The 15663-nt window shown below is 40.6% G+C and overlaps 1 protein-coding gene and 1 long non-coding RNA gene across 2 annotated transcripts; both read left to right on the top strand.

The window, feature by feature from the left end:
* Positions 1–800: 800 nt before the first annotated feature.
* LOC116666041 lies at positions 801–4831 on the top strand. Its single transcript, XR_004322894.1, has 3 exons — positions 801–1073; positions 1210–1282; positions 1649–4831. It is a non-coding gene; the product is annotated as an uncharacterized LOC116666041 (long non-coding RNA).
* Positions 4832–14296: 9465 nt separating this feature from the next.
* LOC102510056 (vomeronasal type-1 receptor 4-like) lies at positions 14297–15449 on the top strand. The gene has a single exon (XM_006194411.2). The coding sequence runs from the start codon at positions 14364–14366 to the stop codon at positions 15303–15305; it is 942 nt and encodes a 313-aa protein (XP_006194473.2). The 5' UTR covers positions 14297–14363; the 3' UTR covers positions 15306–15449.
* Positions 15450–15663: the final 214 nt, after the last annotated feature.

Here is a 15663-nt window from a genome sequence, read left to right as displayed (position 1 = left end):
AAAAAGACTGGCTTCACCTATGAAATATAAAGTCTACATTTTATGCTTCTATAACCATGACTTCAAAATACATAAAGCAAAAGTTTACCAAATAGAAAAACAGGCAATTCTACAATGAAAGTGGGAGTTTAACAATTTCCTTAGTATTAATTTTTTTAAGCTGAATTAATTTAGAAACAAGTAGCAGGTGTGCCTACCACCAACAATAAACTTGGTCTTTTGGACGTGTACATAACTTGGCTTCCCTGAACTTCAAGTCGGGAGAATCAAATAAAACAGTGAGTGATGCTAGGTATAAGTTTAGGAGCAGCACCCAGGACGCAGGCTTTGCTTGCTCCAGCCTGACCCTTTCTGTGAGCGCTGGCGCTAGCTGCTCCAGGTCCTCCTATCCTGTCGGAGGGAAGAGACCAGGCTGGAGCCGGGGTGAGCTCCGTGGCCCAGATTTGCCCTCCCCCGCAGGCCTGCACCACGGGGTTGCCGGAGCCGTCTCCAGTGGCCTCTTCTACGACGCAGTTCACGAGAACCCCCGCACTAACTTAGCTGCCTCCCTTTTCTGATGATTCCACTTCTTAGGATGGATTTTCTTTCTTTTTTTTTTTTTTTTTTACCACCAGCTTCTCCGTTCAATCCTTGAACTGCTTCCGCCTAGGTGACTTGGCAGTGGGTGAGTTTGAGGAGCCTTTTGGTGCCTTTGGCTGCTGTGACTTCGGTGGTCTGAGTAGAGGTTCGCGCGGAGCCCCTGAGTCCCTGTGTCCTGAGGCCCACCTGTGGGGCATGGAATGCAGGCGTCCTCTGGAGAATTACCATGGCGGCCCACCAGGGGGCGCTTTGTTCCCAATGCGTAAACGGTTCATGTAAAGGAGGAGGTCCTGCGTATTGTCAAGCATGGAGGGAAGGAAGGCACCAGGTTCATCTTCCCAGATGAGTGATGACAGGGCTGAGAACATCTCTCAGACGTCCTTGTGCCCAAAGACAAGTTCCGTGCACACTTCTGCAGGGGTGCACAAGTGTGGTCCAGAGTTCATCGCTGAGTCACAAGGACGTGGAACCTGGATCCGTTTTTACCTGTGTGGGTGCGTGGTGAGGATGATGATCGGGGTGTTTTCATTCATTCCCTCGAGGATGGCTGTTCATTTCCCCCTTCATTCATTTCCTACTCACTCTTCCTCAACCTCTTCCTCACTCTGTGCCTCATTTTCCCTAAGGCAGCATGTGGTTACCTCCTGACCATTCCGCCATTACTGGAGGATTCCTTTGCACTGCAATGAAGTCGTCAAGCCAGGTATGTAGTCTCCACAGGGAGGGTCTCCTCTTTCCCAGTGGTGCCACCCAAGGGGAGGTGTCAGTGTCAAGTTCATTTTGTTTCCCGAGTAACATGAGACAGACCCTGACATATTTATAGGCCTTGACCTGCTCTTCTGGATCAGCATTAAAAAAAGAAAAGTTTCCAGTTAGATACCTCTACCAAACAACCTCCAGTAGTACTTCCGGGCACTGGTTATATTTTCTAACCTACGACAACAACAGTGCTGCTTTCTGCGGAAATGTTCCTGTCCCTGCTGCTGGTCCTCTTGGGAGTGGGTGCTGCCTTGTAAAGACAGGGAGTAGGGAGAACTGGCACAAGTTGGGTCAATTTTTATGTCCTTAGCTTGGAAGCCATTTCTATCCAGTGGCTGGAGAGAGACCTGGGTGCTGCTCGAAAACACGAAGAGATTTCTTGCCCAGGCCTGCAAATACAATGTCTTCTTTCCCTCCCAGTTTAAGGCCTGCCCTCTGCTTAGTCTTCTGGCCAGTGCCCAACAGTTAAGTAGCCGGGGCTCCTGCAGGCATTCATGCATCACTGTCCCTTCTCGCAGAACAGCTTGCCCCAACTCGGTTGAGACAGGAAGGGGAGGGCAGTAGCTTCTCAACACTTTTCATTTGGGGGTGAGTGTTGAACAAGACCCACAGCGGGGTTCCTAATAGCTCCCCGGTTTCCCCACACTTGGAGCTGGATGGTCTGTTCTCCCTACTACTCCAGAGGGTATACACACAGGGTGGGGAAACAGCAAGGTAGGAACTGCTGTACACTTCCCGTTGAGGCTGATCTATGGGGTGGGGAGCAGAGTCCAGCTCCTCAGCCTCCGCTGGGAAAGTTAAGGTGCTCTTGGAAGCGGGAGGCAGCGACTCGCCATGAAGACTTTCAGGGTCACAGATGTCCCTCTACGCCTCTGAAGCCAGAGTCTAGTCCACCCAAACTTCTAGTTTCTAATTTGTGACACGTGGAGCTACTTTTCTTGGACCCTTCCTGGAGGTTGGGTGGGGAAATCTAGCTCTACGAAGCCCATAGCCCCACTCACTGCCAGGCGTGTAACGTTTAAAGCACTGAGGGAGTGGCAGGAAGCATTGCTTTAGCTCGGTCATGCGGTTGGGTCTTCCTTAGATTTTCTCATTTGGACAATTCCCTGGATTTTTCCCCAATTTTTAAATTGTAGTAAAATACACTTAAAATTTACCATCTTAACCATTTTTAAGTGTACAGTTCAGTGGAATTAAATACATCCATAATGTTGCATAGCCACCACCACCATCCAACTCCATAACTCATTTCATCTTGTAAAACTGAGACGCTATACCCATTAAACAGTAATTCAATAGCCCCTCATTCCCCCTTTACCCAACCTCTGGAAACCACCTCTCTGCTTTCTGTCTCTATGACTTTGACTGATATAAGTATTTCATGTGAATGTAATCATACAGTATTTGTCCTTTTGTGACTGGCTTATTTCACTTAGTGTAATGCTTTTATTAACCTCAAACAATAAAACAGCCAGTTATTTTACCAGCAAAGTGGGTTTATTCAGAAGCAGCAAAGAACTGAAATTTTGGACATGCGACTGTGGTGAGCAAACCACATGGAAGTCTGGTAAAGCAAAGGAGAGGAGACTTGCATAGAGGAGAACAGAAATTTGAGGTGGTGGTGGAGGGCTGTTATCAAAAAAAAGTCCATCGCAGGAAACTGGGGGTTCAAAGTGCAGTGGCTTTTCATTGTCTGAAGTTACGACGGTCTCTCATGGCTGAGCTGTTGCCAAGCAGCGAGAAAATCTTTCTTCCTTTTGCTAGTGGTGGTAGGGTACTGTCACTTCCTGCCAGAGATGCAAGTTAAGGCCTCTTCCTGTTGGGATCTGTAATGAGAGCTCCCCCTTCTGGTCTCCAGACTCTGTTTTAATGAAGTTTCCCTTTATTTGTTATCACATCCTCAAGGTTCATCTATGTTGTATTATATTGCAGAATTTCCTTTCCTTTTAGGCTGAATAATAATCCACTTTATGTATCTACCACATTTTATTTATCTGCTCATCTGTTGATGGACAGTTGGGTTGCTTCCATGTTTTAGTTATCAAATATCTCCTTGGGACCCTCCTTTCAATTCTTATGTACAGATACCCAGATGTGGAATTGCCACATCATATAGTAATACGACTTCTAATTTGCTGAAGAACTGCCATCCTGTTTTCCAGCGGCTGTACCATCTTACATTCCTACCAGGAGTGCACAGGGTTCTAATTGCTCCGCATTCTTGCCGTCGCTTGTTGGTCTCTATTGTTTTGATAGTACTGCCCTAGTGGGTATGAGGTACGGTTTCATTGCACTTTCACTTTGCATTCCCCTAATGAATAGTGATGTTGAACATTTTTTCATATTGCTTATTTGCCATCTGTGTATCTTCTGTGGGAAAATGTCTGTATAAGTTCTTTACCAATTTTTGAATTGGGTTATTTCTGAGGGTTTTTTTTTTTTTTTTTTGAGGTTTAAGGGTTCTCTCTCTATTCCGGATATTAATCCCTTATCAGGTGTATGATTTGCAAATAATTTCTCCCATTAAGTGGATTGTCTTTTTACTCTGATGATTCTGCTTTTGATGCACAAAAGCTTTTGAAAGTTTATGAAGTTCAGCTTGTCTATTTTTCCTTGTGTTACCTGTGCCTCTGGTGTCAAATCCAAAGACGTCATTGCCATATCTAATGTGAACCTTTTGCCCTATGTTTTCTTCTAAGAGTTTTATTTACATGTAGGGCTTTGATCCAGTTGGAGTTAATTTTGGTAAATGGTGTTATTTAAGGGTCCAACTTTACCCTTTTGCATGTGGATATCCAATTTTCCCAGCACCATTTGTTGAAAGGACTGTCCTTTCCCCACATTTTCCCACATTGCCCAGAACTTGGGTGAGAGAATTTTCTGCTTGTTCCAGGAAGCAATCTCACACCCCCTAACTAGGATTGTGAAGGATCTTTGTATATAAGCTGTGAAAAAACTTGAGACCAAATACAACCCATGGGGGGGAAGAAAAAACTTAAAGAGACCAAAGGAGAATTGTCTCTCAACATGGTGCAACTTTCCCTTTAAAACATGAGGATAACCAATCCTCTGAACAAAAAGTTCTGCTGAAAATTTTTGGCACCAAGACTAAACTTGATTGTGTAACACACTGGAGTTATAAAGATTGAGAGAGACAAGAAGAGACAGAATTACCAAGAGGCTTGATAGAAAATCAGCTCCAAGGGTGAGAGGGTGTTAAATTGGATGAGGCAATGATGGGTGACAGCAAATAAAAACAAAGGCAAATACAACGCTTTCAGAATAAATTGAAATGTCTTTTTTTTTTTAAAAATGTGTTATCTTGATGGATAAGAAGACTTTAGTCACTAGCTACACACATAACAAATTATTCTGAGTAGACTGCTGATGTAAATTTTAAGGGTATAAGATGATGTTTTTAGAAGAAAATGGAGAATATTTCTAAGATCTTATAATAAGAAAGCAGGTCTTAAATAGAACAAAAATACTGACTATAAAGGAGGACATGACAAATGATATCATATTGAAATCAGGAGCTTCTAGAAAAGAAAAGTACCATATGATATCACTCATATGTAGAATCTAAAAAAAAAAAGGACACTATGAACTCATCTACAAAATAGAAACCAACTCGCAGACATAGTAAACAACCTTATGGTTACCGGGGAAAGGTGTTGGGAAGGGGTAAATTTGGGAGTTTGAGATTTACAAGTGTTAGCCACTATGTATAAAAATAGATTTTAAAAAGTTTCTTCTGTATAGCACAGGGAACTATATTCAATATCCTATAATAACCTTTAATGAAAAAGAATATGAAAATGAATATATGTATGTATCTGCATGACTGGGACACTGTGCTGTACACCAGAAGTTGACACATTGTAACTGACTGTACTTCAGTTTAAAAAATTTTATAATGAAAAAAAACTTTGTTATAAACAGCAAAAAAAGAAAAATCAATAGCTTCTATTCATCATAAGACACCAAGATACAGAGAGAGAGCCAAGAAAAGCCTCTGATTTAATGTATATAAAGAACTCTTTAAAGTTCAGTAAGAAAAGGACAGAAACACAAAAGAAAAAAAATGACAAAACAACAGACACTTGAAGGTAAAAGTACCCAGGCTTCTTGATCAAGATGGCGGTGTCAGAGGGCATGGAGCCCACCTCCCTCCATGAACACAGCAAGAACACATCCGCACGTGGGGCAGTTCTCCCTGAAAACTAAGGGAACTGGCAGAAGGACTCCCTGTACAACCAAGGTTGTGAGAAAGGTACACACATAATCATGTAGGAAGGGAGAAAAGCGATTGGGTTGGGACCTGTGTCCCACAGTGCACTTCTAAACACACTGCACTCGTCAACCCCCATGTACATTTAACCCTTACACTCGTGTCCTGCACTGTCGCCTCCAAGCCCCGGGCTCCAAGCACCACCACGATCTTGCTCCTGTGTCTCCTTTCCCTGTGTCCTCTTTCTTCCCACCTTGCTCTGCCACACCTGTTCTCGGTCATGCCCCTACACACTCCAACTTCCTCATCGAACTCCCCCCACTCTCACCGCCTGTGGCAGAGCTCATTAGCATTCTTTTTCTAATTTTCTGTTGTGGTAAATAAAAATATAAAAATTTTCAGTCTTAACTCCTCCTAAGTGTTCAGTTCAGAGGTTAAGTATATTCGTATTTTTGTCCAACCTAGTCACTACTATTCATCTCCAGAACTCCTTTCATCTTGCAAAAGTGAAACTCTTTACTCATGGGGCAATAACTTCCTATCTCTCTGCCCCTAATGACTTGACAACCATCTTTTAATTTTTATCTATATGACTTTTTACTACTATAAATTCCTTATCAAAATAGAATTGTACAAATCATATTGTCTCTTTGTGACTGGCTTATTTCAATTTGCATAATATTCTCAAAGTTCATGCATGTGTGGCATATATCATTATTTCCTCCTCTTTAAGCCTAAATTACATACCAGTTTATTTTTATATATGATGTGATAAAGTATTCCAGTTTGATTGTTTTGCATGTAACTGTCCAGTTTCCCAATGCGATTTATGGAAGAGGCTGTCTGCCCTATTATATCTTCTTGCTTCCTTTGTCATAGATTAACTGACCATATAAACGTGGGTTTATTTCTGGCCTGTCTATTCTGTTTCGTTGATCTATCTGTCTGCTTTTGGGCCAGTACCACAATGTTTTGATGCCTGTAGCTTTGTAGTATAGTTTGAAATCAGAAATCGTGGTACCTCCAGCTTTGTTCCTTATCAAAGTGTTTTGGCTAACCCTTTTGCATTTCCATACAAATTTTAAAGTAATGTCTGCTAGTCTGTGAAAAATGCCATTAGTATATTGCTAGGGATTGCATTGGACTTGTGCAGTCTTAGGGACTATGATCACTTAGTAATATTAATGCTTCCAATCCTTGGGCACAGCATTTCTTTACATTTATGTGGTGCTGTCTTCAATTTCTTTCATCATGCTTATAGTTTTCCAAGTACAGGTCTTTTACCTCCTTGGTTAGAATTATTCTTAGGTATTTTATTGTCTGTGATACAATTTTAAATGGTATTACTTTATTAATTTCATTTTTGATAGTTTATTTCTAATATATTTCCAGAATAATTTCACTTTATTTTATTGCTTAACTATTTTACTATTAAAGTTACTATGTTTTTTACTCTTTTATTACCACCATTTACCACAAACTTAAGCATTTTAATACAACATCTGTCTTCTTTTTTTCTGCTCTGTTGAGGTATAATTAAATAGACAGTGTATCTATTTAAGGCATACACCTTGATGTTTTGATTACACCCATTTGTTTTCCTATAGTGCTTAGATCAGAAAATTGCAGCACCTGGCTGCGTACTCCAATTAGGATGCCCCAAGACAAGTTAAGGTGTCACCCAGTTTGGACTCTGTTCTCAAGACTCTGGGGAGAACTCACTTCCAAGACCCTTTAAGTTATAGCAGAATTCATTTCTGTCTTATCCAGTCTTTCAGTTCTCCCATGTGCCCACTTAAACTCCATCTTTAATGACAGAAGTTATGTGTTAAATCCCTCTCGTGGTTCAAGTATCTGGTTTTCTCTTCTACCACAACTCTCTGGCTCCCTTCTCTTTTAAGAGCTCGTGTAATTGTATTAGACCCACTAGATAATCCAGGACAATCTCTCTATCTTGACATCAACTGATCCATATCCTTAATGACACCTGCAAATTACCCTTTGCCATGGAATGTAATGTATCCACACAGTTTGTGTTATATCCATGGTTGGGAGATCTGTCTATTATTTTAAAAAATTATCAACATATCTGCAAGTCTACTACCACTGGTTATCCCCTGTGATGACTTTTTATAAGGAAGTGGGGAAAATGTTCTTAAGACTTTTAGTTGTCTTGTTATGATTGATTTACCTACAGTAAAGCTTGCAAATGGAAGCTTATAAAAATTCACATAGTTAAAATAACATGTTACTTTAACACTTAAAGTGGTATTTTCAATTTAAAAAAATAAAGTGGTATTTTAGAAATACCACAGCACCTAAAGATATTTTCATCATATCAGTGTTGTGGCATAGAATTTCTTTGAGGCATGACAGTTCTTCAGTAATATTTCAGAGATCGGACGTGATGGACTGGTACCTTGTCCCAACACTTGCAACACTGGATACCAGTGAACAGCCTCCTTTGCGTGACCCACAGAGGTCACATCCTTTAGATGGTTTCCTAAATGAAGGGTGAAATGCTGTTGAGTGTTTACCCAAAATTTTAGCTTTCCTCATATATTGTATGTCCTATTTAAGTGGTTTTGTGGGCATTTTATGTAAGCAAGATTTTTGCCCCTTGAGCTGAAGTTAGAAACTATCCATGGCTGTTGTGATTTGACCATATTTGGGGGAATTAATGAACAGGGAGTCCAAGAGTGGTCTCCATTCTGCCCACTGCTACCTGCCTCATTCCTCCCCTCCCCTCTCCTGAATTTCCCCTCCCTTAGATACAACTCTCCTGCCTCCACTCTTGTGAGCTGTAGCCATGCACCAAAATCCACCCACTCCTCAACTCTACTCAACTTTCTCAGACTTCTCTATTGCATCTCCAACTTCCCTCCTGTCACTTTATTGAAATCCATCCCTATGTGACTCCATCCGTTGAAAACCACATCGTCTGAGCCCTTATTTTCTTACCTTACATCCACTTCCAAGTCAGAGATCTCAGCCCATTCCCCATGTCCTCCAGCCCCACACTATGCAGTACCCCACCCCAACTCTCAGACATCCTCAGCTACGTCACGCACCCAATCCACAGCCTGCACCTGTTAGCCCAGCCCTGTCATCCCTGACCCTGTCTCCTGGGCTCTTTGGCTCACTCATGCCCACTGTCTCCTCAGCTTTCTTGTCTGGTGCCTATTTTTGTTTCTCTCTTGCTGATCATCTCCTCCAGGCTTCACATCCTCTGACACTCTTGGACCACACACTACATTTCTAGCATCTGCCTACCCCACAAGTGCTCCCCTTCCTCCTCTCTCACTATGGTTTTCATCCCTCAAAGATGACAATTCTCTTGGGACTTTTACCAGTCACTGACCATAACATTTTTGCCCCCAATTCCCCATTCCCATTATCTCCCTCATTCCCATGAAATCCTGCACTCCTGTCCCCTGAGAATCCAATGCTCCACATACCTGCCACTTCCCTGCACACTTTTTGACCCTTGTACCCACAAACCTGGTAGTGTACTTTATCCCTCTGGGACATTTCACATTCCTTTTTCTTTATCCTCTTTTCCTGCAGTGTCTTTGTCCCACACTCCAAGCTTTCTTCACCCCTTTTTTCTATACCCTTTCTCTCATTCTGATCTATCACACAGCCAGTCACTGCCAGGACCCCAAAAGTGCCACATTTCTTACCATGTGACCCACCTAAGGAGGTAATGCTGAAAGCAATTTTAAAGCTATCTACTGAGGAATCTCCATAGTGTTTTCCACAGTGGCTGCACCAAACTGCATCCCCACCAGCAGTGTAGGAGGGTTCCCCTTTCTCCACAGCCTCTCCAGCATTTGACATTTGTGGACTTTTGAATGATGGCCATTCTGACTGGTGTGAGGTGATACCTCATCATAGTTTTGATTTGCATTTCTCTGATAATTAGTGATATAGAGCATTTTTTTTCATGTGCCTATTGATCATTTGTGTTTCTTCTTTGGAGAATTGCTTGTTTAGGTCTTCTGCACAGTTTTGGATTGGATTGCTTGTTTCTTTCTTGTTAAGTCGTATAAGCTGCTTATATATTGCGGAGATCAAGTCTTTGTCGGTTTCATTGTTTGCAAAAATTTTCTCCCATTCCGTAGGTTGTCTTTTTGTTTTACTTATGGTTTCCTTTGCTGTGCAGAAGCTTGTAAGTTTTATTAGGTCCCATTTGTTTATTCTTGATTTTATTTCTATTGCTTGGGTAGACTGCCCTAGGAGAACAGTTTTGAGGTGTATGTCAGATAATGTTTTGCCTATGTTTTCTTCTAGGAGATTGATTGTATCTTGTCTTATGTTTAAGTCTTTGATCCATTTTGAGTTTATTTTTGTGTATGGTGTAAGGGAGTGTTCTAGCTTCATTGATTTACATGCTGCTGTCCAGTTTTCCCAACACCATTTGCTGAAGAGACTGTCTTTATTCCATTGCATATTCTTGCCTCTGTCGAAGATTAGTTGACCAAAGTTTTGTGGGTTCACTTATGGGCTCTCTATTCTGTTCCATTGGTCTATATGTCTGTTTTTGTACCAATACCATGCTGTCTGGATGACTGTAGCTCTATAGTATTGTCTGAAGTCTGGGAGAGTTATTCCTCCAGCCTCTTTCTTTCTCTTCAGTAATCCTGTGGCAAGTATAGGTCTTTTGTGGTTCCATATAAATTTTATTATGATTTGTTCTAGTTCTGTGCAATATGTCCTGGGTAATTTGATAGAGGTTGCATTAAATCTGTAGATGGCCTTGGGCAGTGTGACCATTTTAACAATATTGATTCTTCCAATCCAGGAGCATGGGATATCTTTCCTCAAAAGACTAGGAATAGACTTACCATATGACCCAGGAATCCCACTCCTGGGCATATATCCAGAAGGAACCCTACTTCAGAAAGACACCTTCACCTCAATGTTCATAGCAGCACTATTTACAATAGCCAGGAGATGGAAACAGCCTAAATGTCCATCAACAGATGACTGGATAAAGAAGATGTGGTATATTTATACAATGGAATACTATTCAGCCATAAAAACTGACAACATAAAGCCATTTGCAGCAACATGTATGTTCCTGGAGAATGTCATTCTAAATGAAGTAAGACAGAAAGAGAAAGAAAAATACCATAGGAGATGGCTCATATGTGGAATTAAAAAAAAAGAACATAAATACAAAACAGAAACAGACTCATAGACATAGAATACAAACTTGTGGTTGCCAAGGGGGCGAGGCGTGGGAAGGGACAGACTGGGATTTCAAAGTTTGTAGATACTGACAGGCATATATAGAACGGATAAACAAGATTATACTGTATAGCACAGGGAAATATATACAAGACCCTGTGGTAGCTCACAGCAAAAAAAAAAGTGACAATGAATATATGTATGTTCATGTATAACTGAAAAATTGTGCTCTACACTGAAATTTGACACAACATTGTAAAATGACTGTAACTCAATTAAAAATACTAAAAAAAATAAAGCTATCTTTTGTAAACATTGTCCTGTGGTTTGTTGCAGGGTTGGAAAGGTTACAAATGATGGAAAGGACCTTTTTTTCCCCTTCATCCAGAAGTCTGGAGATACAACAATTCTTCTGTATATGAACATGCCCAATGACACACACACAGGGACTATGTAAGTTGATTTTATGAAAGTGAACGTGACTGTGTGAGTTTGTGTGAATGTGTGTCATGACTTAAGAATAGTCAGTTTACAATGCTGTGTCAATTTCTAGTGCACAGCGTAATAGTTCAGTCATACACGTGCATACATGTGTTCGTTTTCATATTGTTTTTCATTATAGGTTACTACAAGATCCTGAATATATAAGTTTATGAATGTGAGTATGAGTTTATATGTGCTGAATGTGTGCATGAATGTTTGTGAGTTTGTAACCGTAATTGTGTGAGTATGTGAGTGAGTTATATAAACAGTGAGTACGTAGGTTTACGTGAGTGTGTGTGAACCCACGTGTGTGTTTGGTTGATTCTTCCTGTAATGGTTTAAATGAGTTCATGTTTGTGTTCAGACTTGGTTGCCCACCAGTAGGGCTCCAACTCCTGACTTGAAAATTGGCAGGAGATTGCATCATGACCCTGCATTAAATGTGGATTTCATTGTAGGGAAAACCAAAAGATTACTTTCAACTCTTAATGTATAGTTCTTAATTATCAATGCATCAGGTGCTCATTACTGAAGAATAACACAATTAATTGCTGTAGAGAACTGTGGTAATCATTTGATCCAACTAAACTAAATCATTGAGCATTGGCTCATCTGATATTTACTAAGAATGGTAGAATCTGTGTGTAGAGCCATCAGACTAGGTGATTATTAGTGAGACACTTTTCAAACCTTCTCTCTTTTTTCTATTTGTTTTCTGCATCTAATTCTTATCACTAATGGAGGTCAATAAAGGCATATTTTTCTACAAGATTTCCATATTAATTGGCATTGAATAAGGCAAATTATTACAAATAAGTTGGCTTTCGTTTGTGCAAACAATGTCTATAAATGAATTATTTATCATGTTCTTCCTTTTACTCTTACTTTGAATATGCTCCCCTGGAATTTTGTCTTATTCCATTTCTCTACCAATGTTTTAACTGATGGTTCAGTTCAGTGGTTTAAAGATTGGCAAAGTACTAGTTTTAGGGTAGGGAAACTTCTCAGGGAAGTGAAGAATCCAGAGGCACACACATACTTACGCCAGCCCCTTATGTGTGTGATGTCAGCGTTCCCTACTCTCCTCCCTGTGAGGCCTTGTCTGCTTTCAGGGATCATGGAAAAGAAAGTGCCTCTCAAAAATACTCCACATGTCTCCTAAGGCGGGCTTCCTAGAAACTTGTAATTGCTTTTTGTAATTAACAATTGAGAGAAAAGTTTTCAGAAGTGTTCTCAGGTCCCAAGCCTCCACTCCCATTACTGTTACAGGTGAAATGATAATTGCAGTTCTGAGGGGAGAGGAGGACAGGACACAGACTCACAAACCCATATATCAGGCTGTGACTGCCTCCTTCCCACACAGGTACTGGCTGTAAAGACCATCTATTGAGCCCATTGTCTTGGCAGCAGAAAGGAGTTCGGTATTTTCGATTTCATTCTGACAGGCGAGTCTTTCAGGGAAAGGCAGATCAAGGTTCCAGGTAAGTGATCATATCAGAAAAAAAGCAGTTTTCTCTTTAACAATCTGATTCAGTGCCAATGCCATTCAGGCAAGCTGAAGAATTCTCAGGCACAAGCTGAGCATGTAAAGAGAGATGGGGTCTTAGAACTTACTCCAATTCCTGAAGGCTCCTCATGCAATTTAACGCAGTCCTCACTGACAGTGATTGTTGTAGCTGAATCCAAGTGATAACGAAATCTGATTTTTAAGGTGCTTGAAAATATAGTCATCAAATCAATCTGCTATTGAGTCTACGTTATAGGAATCACAGTCTAAGAGTTCAGGACTGCCAGAGGTGCACCGATAATACCTCCAGGTTTACAATAAAGAGTATGCTGAGTCTAATCATCTGATCCTGTGCAGAAAGTATACACACGTGGAAATGACCTAAATAGAAAGGTTTTCTCTAAGTCTGGATGTCTGATGCAGTTCCTGGAGTCAGCAACTGTGTCTCAACTGAACGTCTCTGTGGTGTGTTGGTTATGATGAAGTTATGGTCACTCTTAAATTTATGGAGCAGTTGACCTGATAATTATGGGTTACAGGCAGCAGTTGTTATTCTCATGTTGTTTCCACCCATTTAAAAATATTCTAATATCAATCCGAAACATCTAGTCTTTCAATTTATAAAATGCAAAAAATATATGCCTTGCAAATGCTGTTTTACACAGGTCCTGTAGGTTAATATCATTCATACTCTTAATTCTTTGCTAGCATTTTCCCTTAACTCTGGCATTCACAAGTAGGCTAAGTATGTCATCTGCAAATAATAATAATCTAGTTTTGCCTTGCACCGTTTCATCAGGTTTTATTGTTTTATCTCCCAAAGTTTGCAGCATTACATGTGCTTACTCAGTAATTCCCATGACAGGTACCATTATACTTGCTTTTCTGAAAAAGAGCAAAGGGGTCTTCCTGTTGGCATCCTAATCTCACGTCTTCCTCATCTTTATTGCACTGACTTGCCGTGGGCAGGTTCCCGCAGTGGTTTACTGCTAACAGTGCGTGTACATGTGTTAGGGTGTTTAAAGCTTTAGTCATAATTGATACTGACATACAGAATAAAACTTTACAAATAAATGTATTCTTGTTATAATGAAAAAGTATATATATATTTATAAAAATCTAAAACTCGAATGTCAGGTTGTAAAATCAACATGAAATATAGATCGGGATATTTTTTGAACACAGCTAATTAGCTTTTGGGCAGAGAACTGTGGTTCAGTGCACTCTTTTTAACAGTTCACTTGGTTTCAAGTTCATATTCTGCCCTAAGCAGTAAATTTTAATAAATATTTAACCTCTCTGTGCACGTTACCCTCCTCTGTATAATTAGTCATGAAAAGTGTCTGCTGCACAGATTTGTGAAGAATGAAGTGATCTCATGTAGTGTTTTCAGTGATTAGTTTTACACTGTTAAGTGCTCTTTAAATGTTATACATTCAACTCTATGGAATCTGCTAGTATCAAAAGCATTCAGTAAATGTTTCCATGTGAGAACTAATGGTAAGTGGACACTGTTGGATTCAGCTGACATGATACATGTAGCTCACACCTCGTGTTCCCATGCAGGACAGTGTAACTCAGAAGAAAGTTCAGTGACGGGTGTCTGAGAGGATGGACAGCAGGGATGTGACATTAGATGTGATCTTCTTAACACAGACTGTGGTTGGAATCCTGGGCAACTTCTTACTTCTTTCCCATTATAACAGCCTTTACTTGACTAGGTACAGGTTAAGGTGCACAGATTTGATGCTTAAGCACATGATTGTAGCCAACTTCCTTGTCCTCCTCTGCAAAGGTGTCCCCCACACAATGGCAGTATTTGGGTGGAAACATTCCCCCAGCGATTTTGGATGCAAACTTTTTTTCTTTCTGCACAGAGTGGGGAGGGGAGTGTCCATCGGTAGCATCTACCTCTTGAGTGTCTTTCAGGTGATGACGATCAGTCCCAGGAACTCTAGGTGGGCAGAGCTTAAAGGAAAATCTCTCAGGTACATTGTTCCCTCTATTCTCCTGTGTTGGTTCCTGCAAATGTTGGTGAGCATCATTTTTCCTGTCTGCATACATGGTAAATGGAGCAACAAAAGCATCACAGACAACAGGGATTTTGGATACTGTTCTTCCTTTTGTCATCACAAAACCAGTAATGTGTTATTTGCAGCATTGCTTTTGTTCCCTGATGTCTCATGTTTGGGGCTCATGCTCTGGGCCAGTGGCTCCATGGTTTTCATCCTGCACAGGCACAAGCAGAGGGTGCAACACATTCGGAGGAATAATGCCTCCTCCACATCCTCCCCTGAGGCCAGAGCTACTAAAACCATTCTTCTCCTTGTGAGCACCTTTGTCTACTTCTACACTCTTTCTTTTATCTTTCAAGTTGTTTTGTCTCTCTTTGAGAATCCCAGCTGGTTCCTTGTGAGCATCGCTACAGTCATAACTGCGTGCTTCCCAACTGTCAGCCCCTTTCTGCTCATGAGCCGTGACTCCATTGTACACAGCCTCTACTTTGCCTGGAGAAGGAATACGAAATCCCCTACTATGAGGAGAAATATGTAAATTGTATGTATTGCCACAATGCCGAGTTGCCTGTTCATTTGTTCATTCACCTCAGAATCTTAACTAAAATTTTGAATCTCAAGAGAATAGTAAACAGGACATGCTGAGCATCTTTTTCAAAATAAACCATTGTAACAGTATTGTCGTGAAATATAGTTGTCCTGTAAAGAATAATATGACTGAAATTTTTCTAATACTTGCAGAAAAGAAGTTCAGAATTTAAGCAATAATAAACACCAGTTCTTGAAACAATCTGCGTATTATGAAGTACTCAAGTGTGTAGCTTTCAATCGAAAACAGTAAATTTCCCAGAAGTTAAATAGGCATGAACTTATAGATAAACGTACGCATGAATGTG

This window comes from Camelus ferus, chromosome 9 (assembly GCF_009834535.1).
Source record: "Camelus ferus isolate YT-003-E chromosome 9, BCGSAC_Cfer_1.0, whole genome shotgun sequence".
Lineage (NCBI taxonomy): Eukaryota > Metazoa > Chordata > Mammalia > Artiodactyla > Camelidae > Camelus > Camelus ferus.
This window is presented reverse-complemented; position numbering and strand designations above follow the sequence as displayed.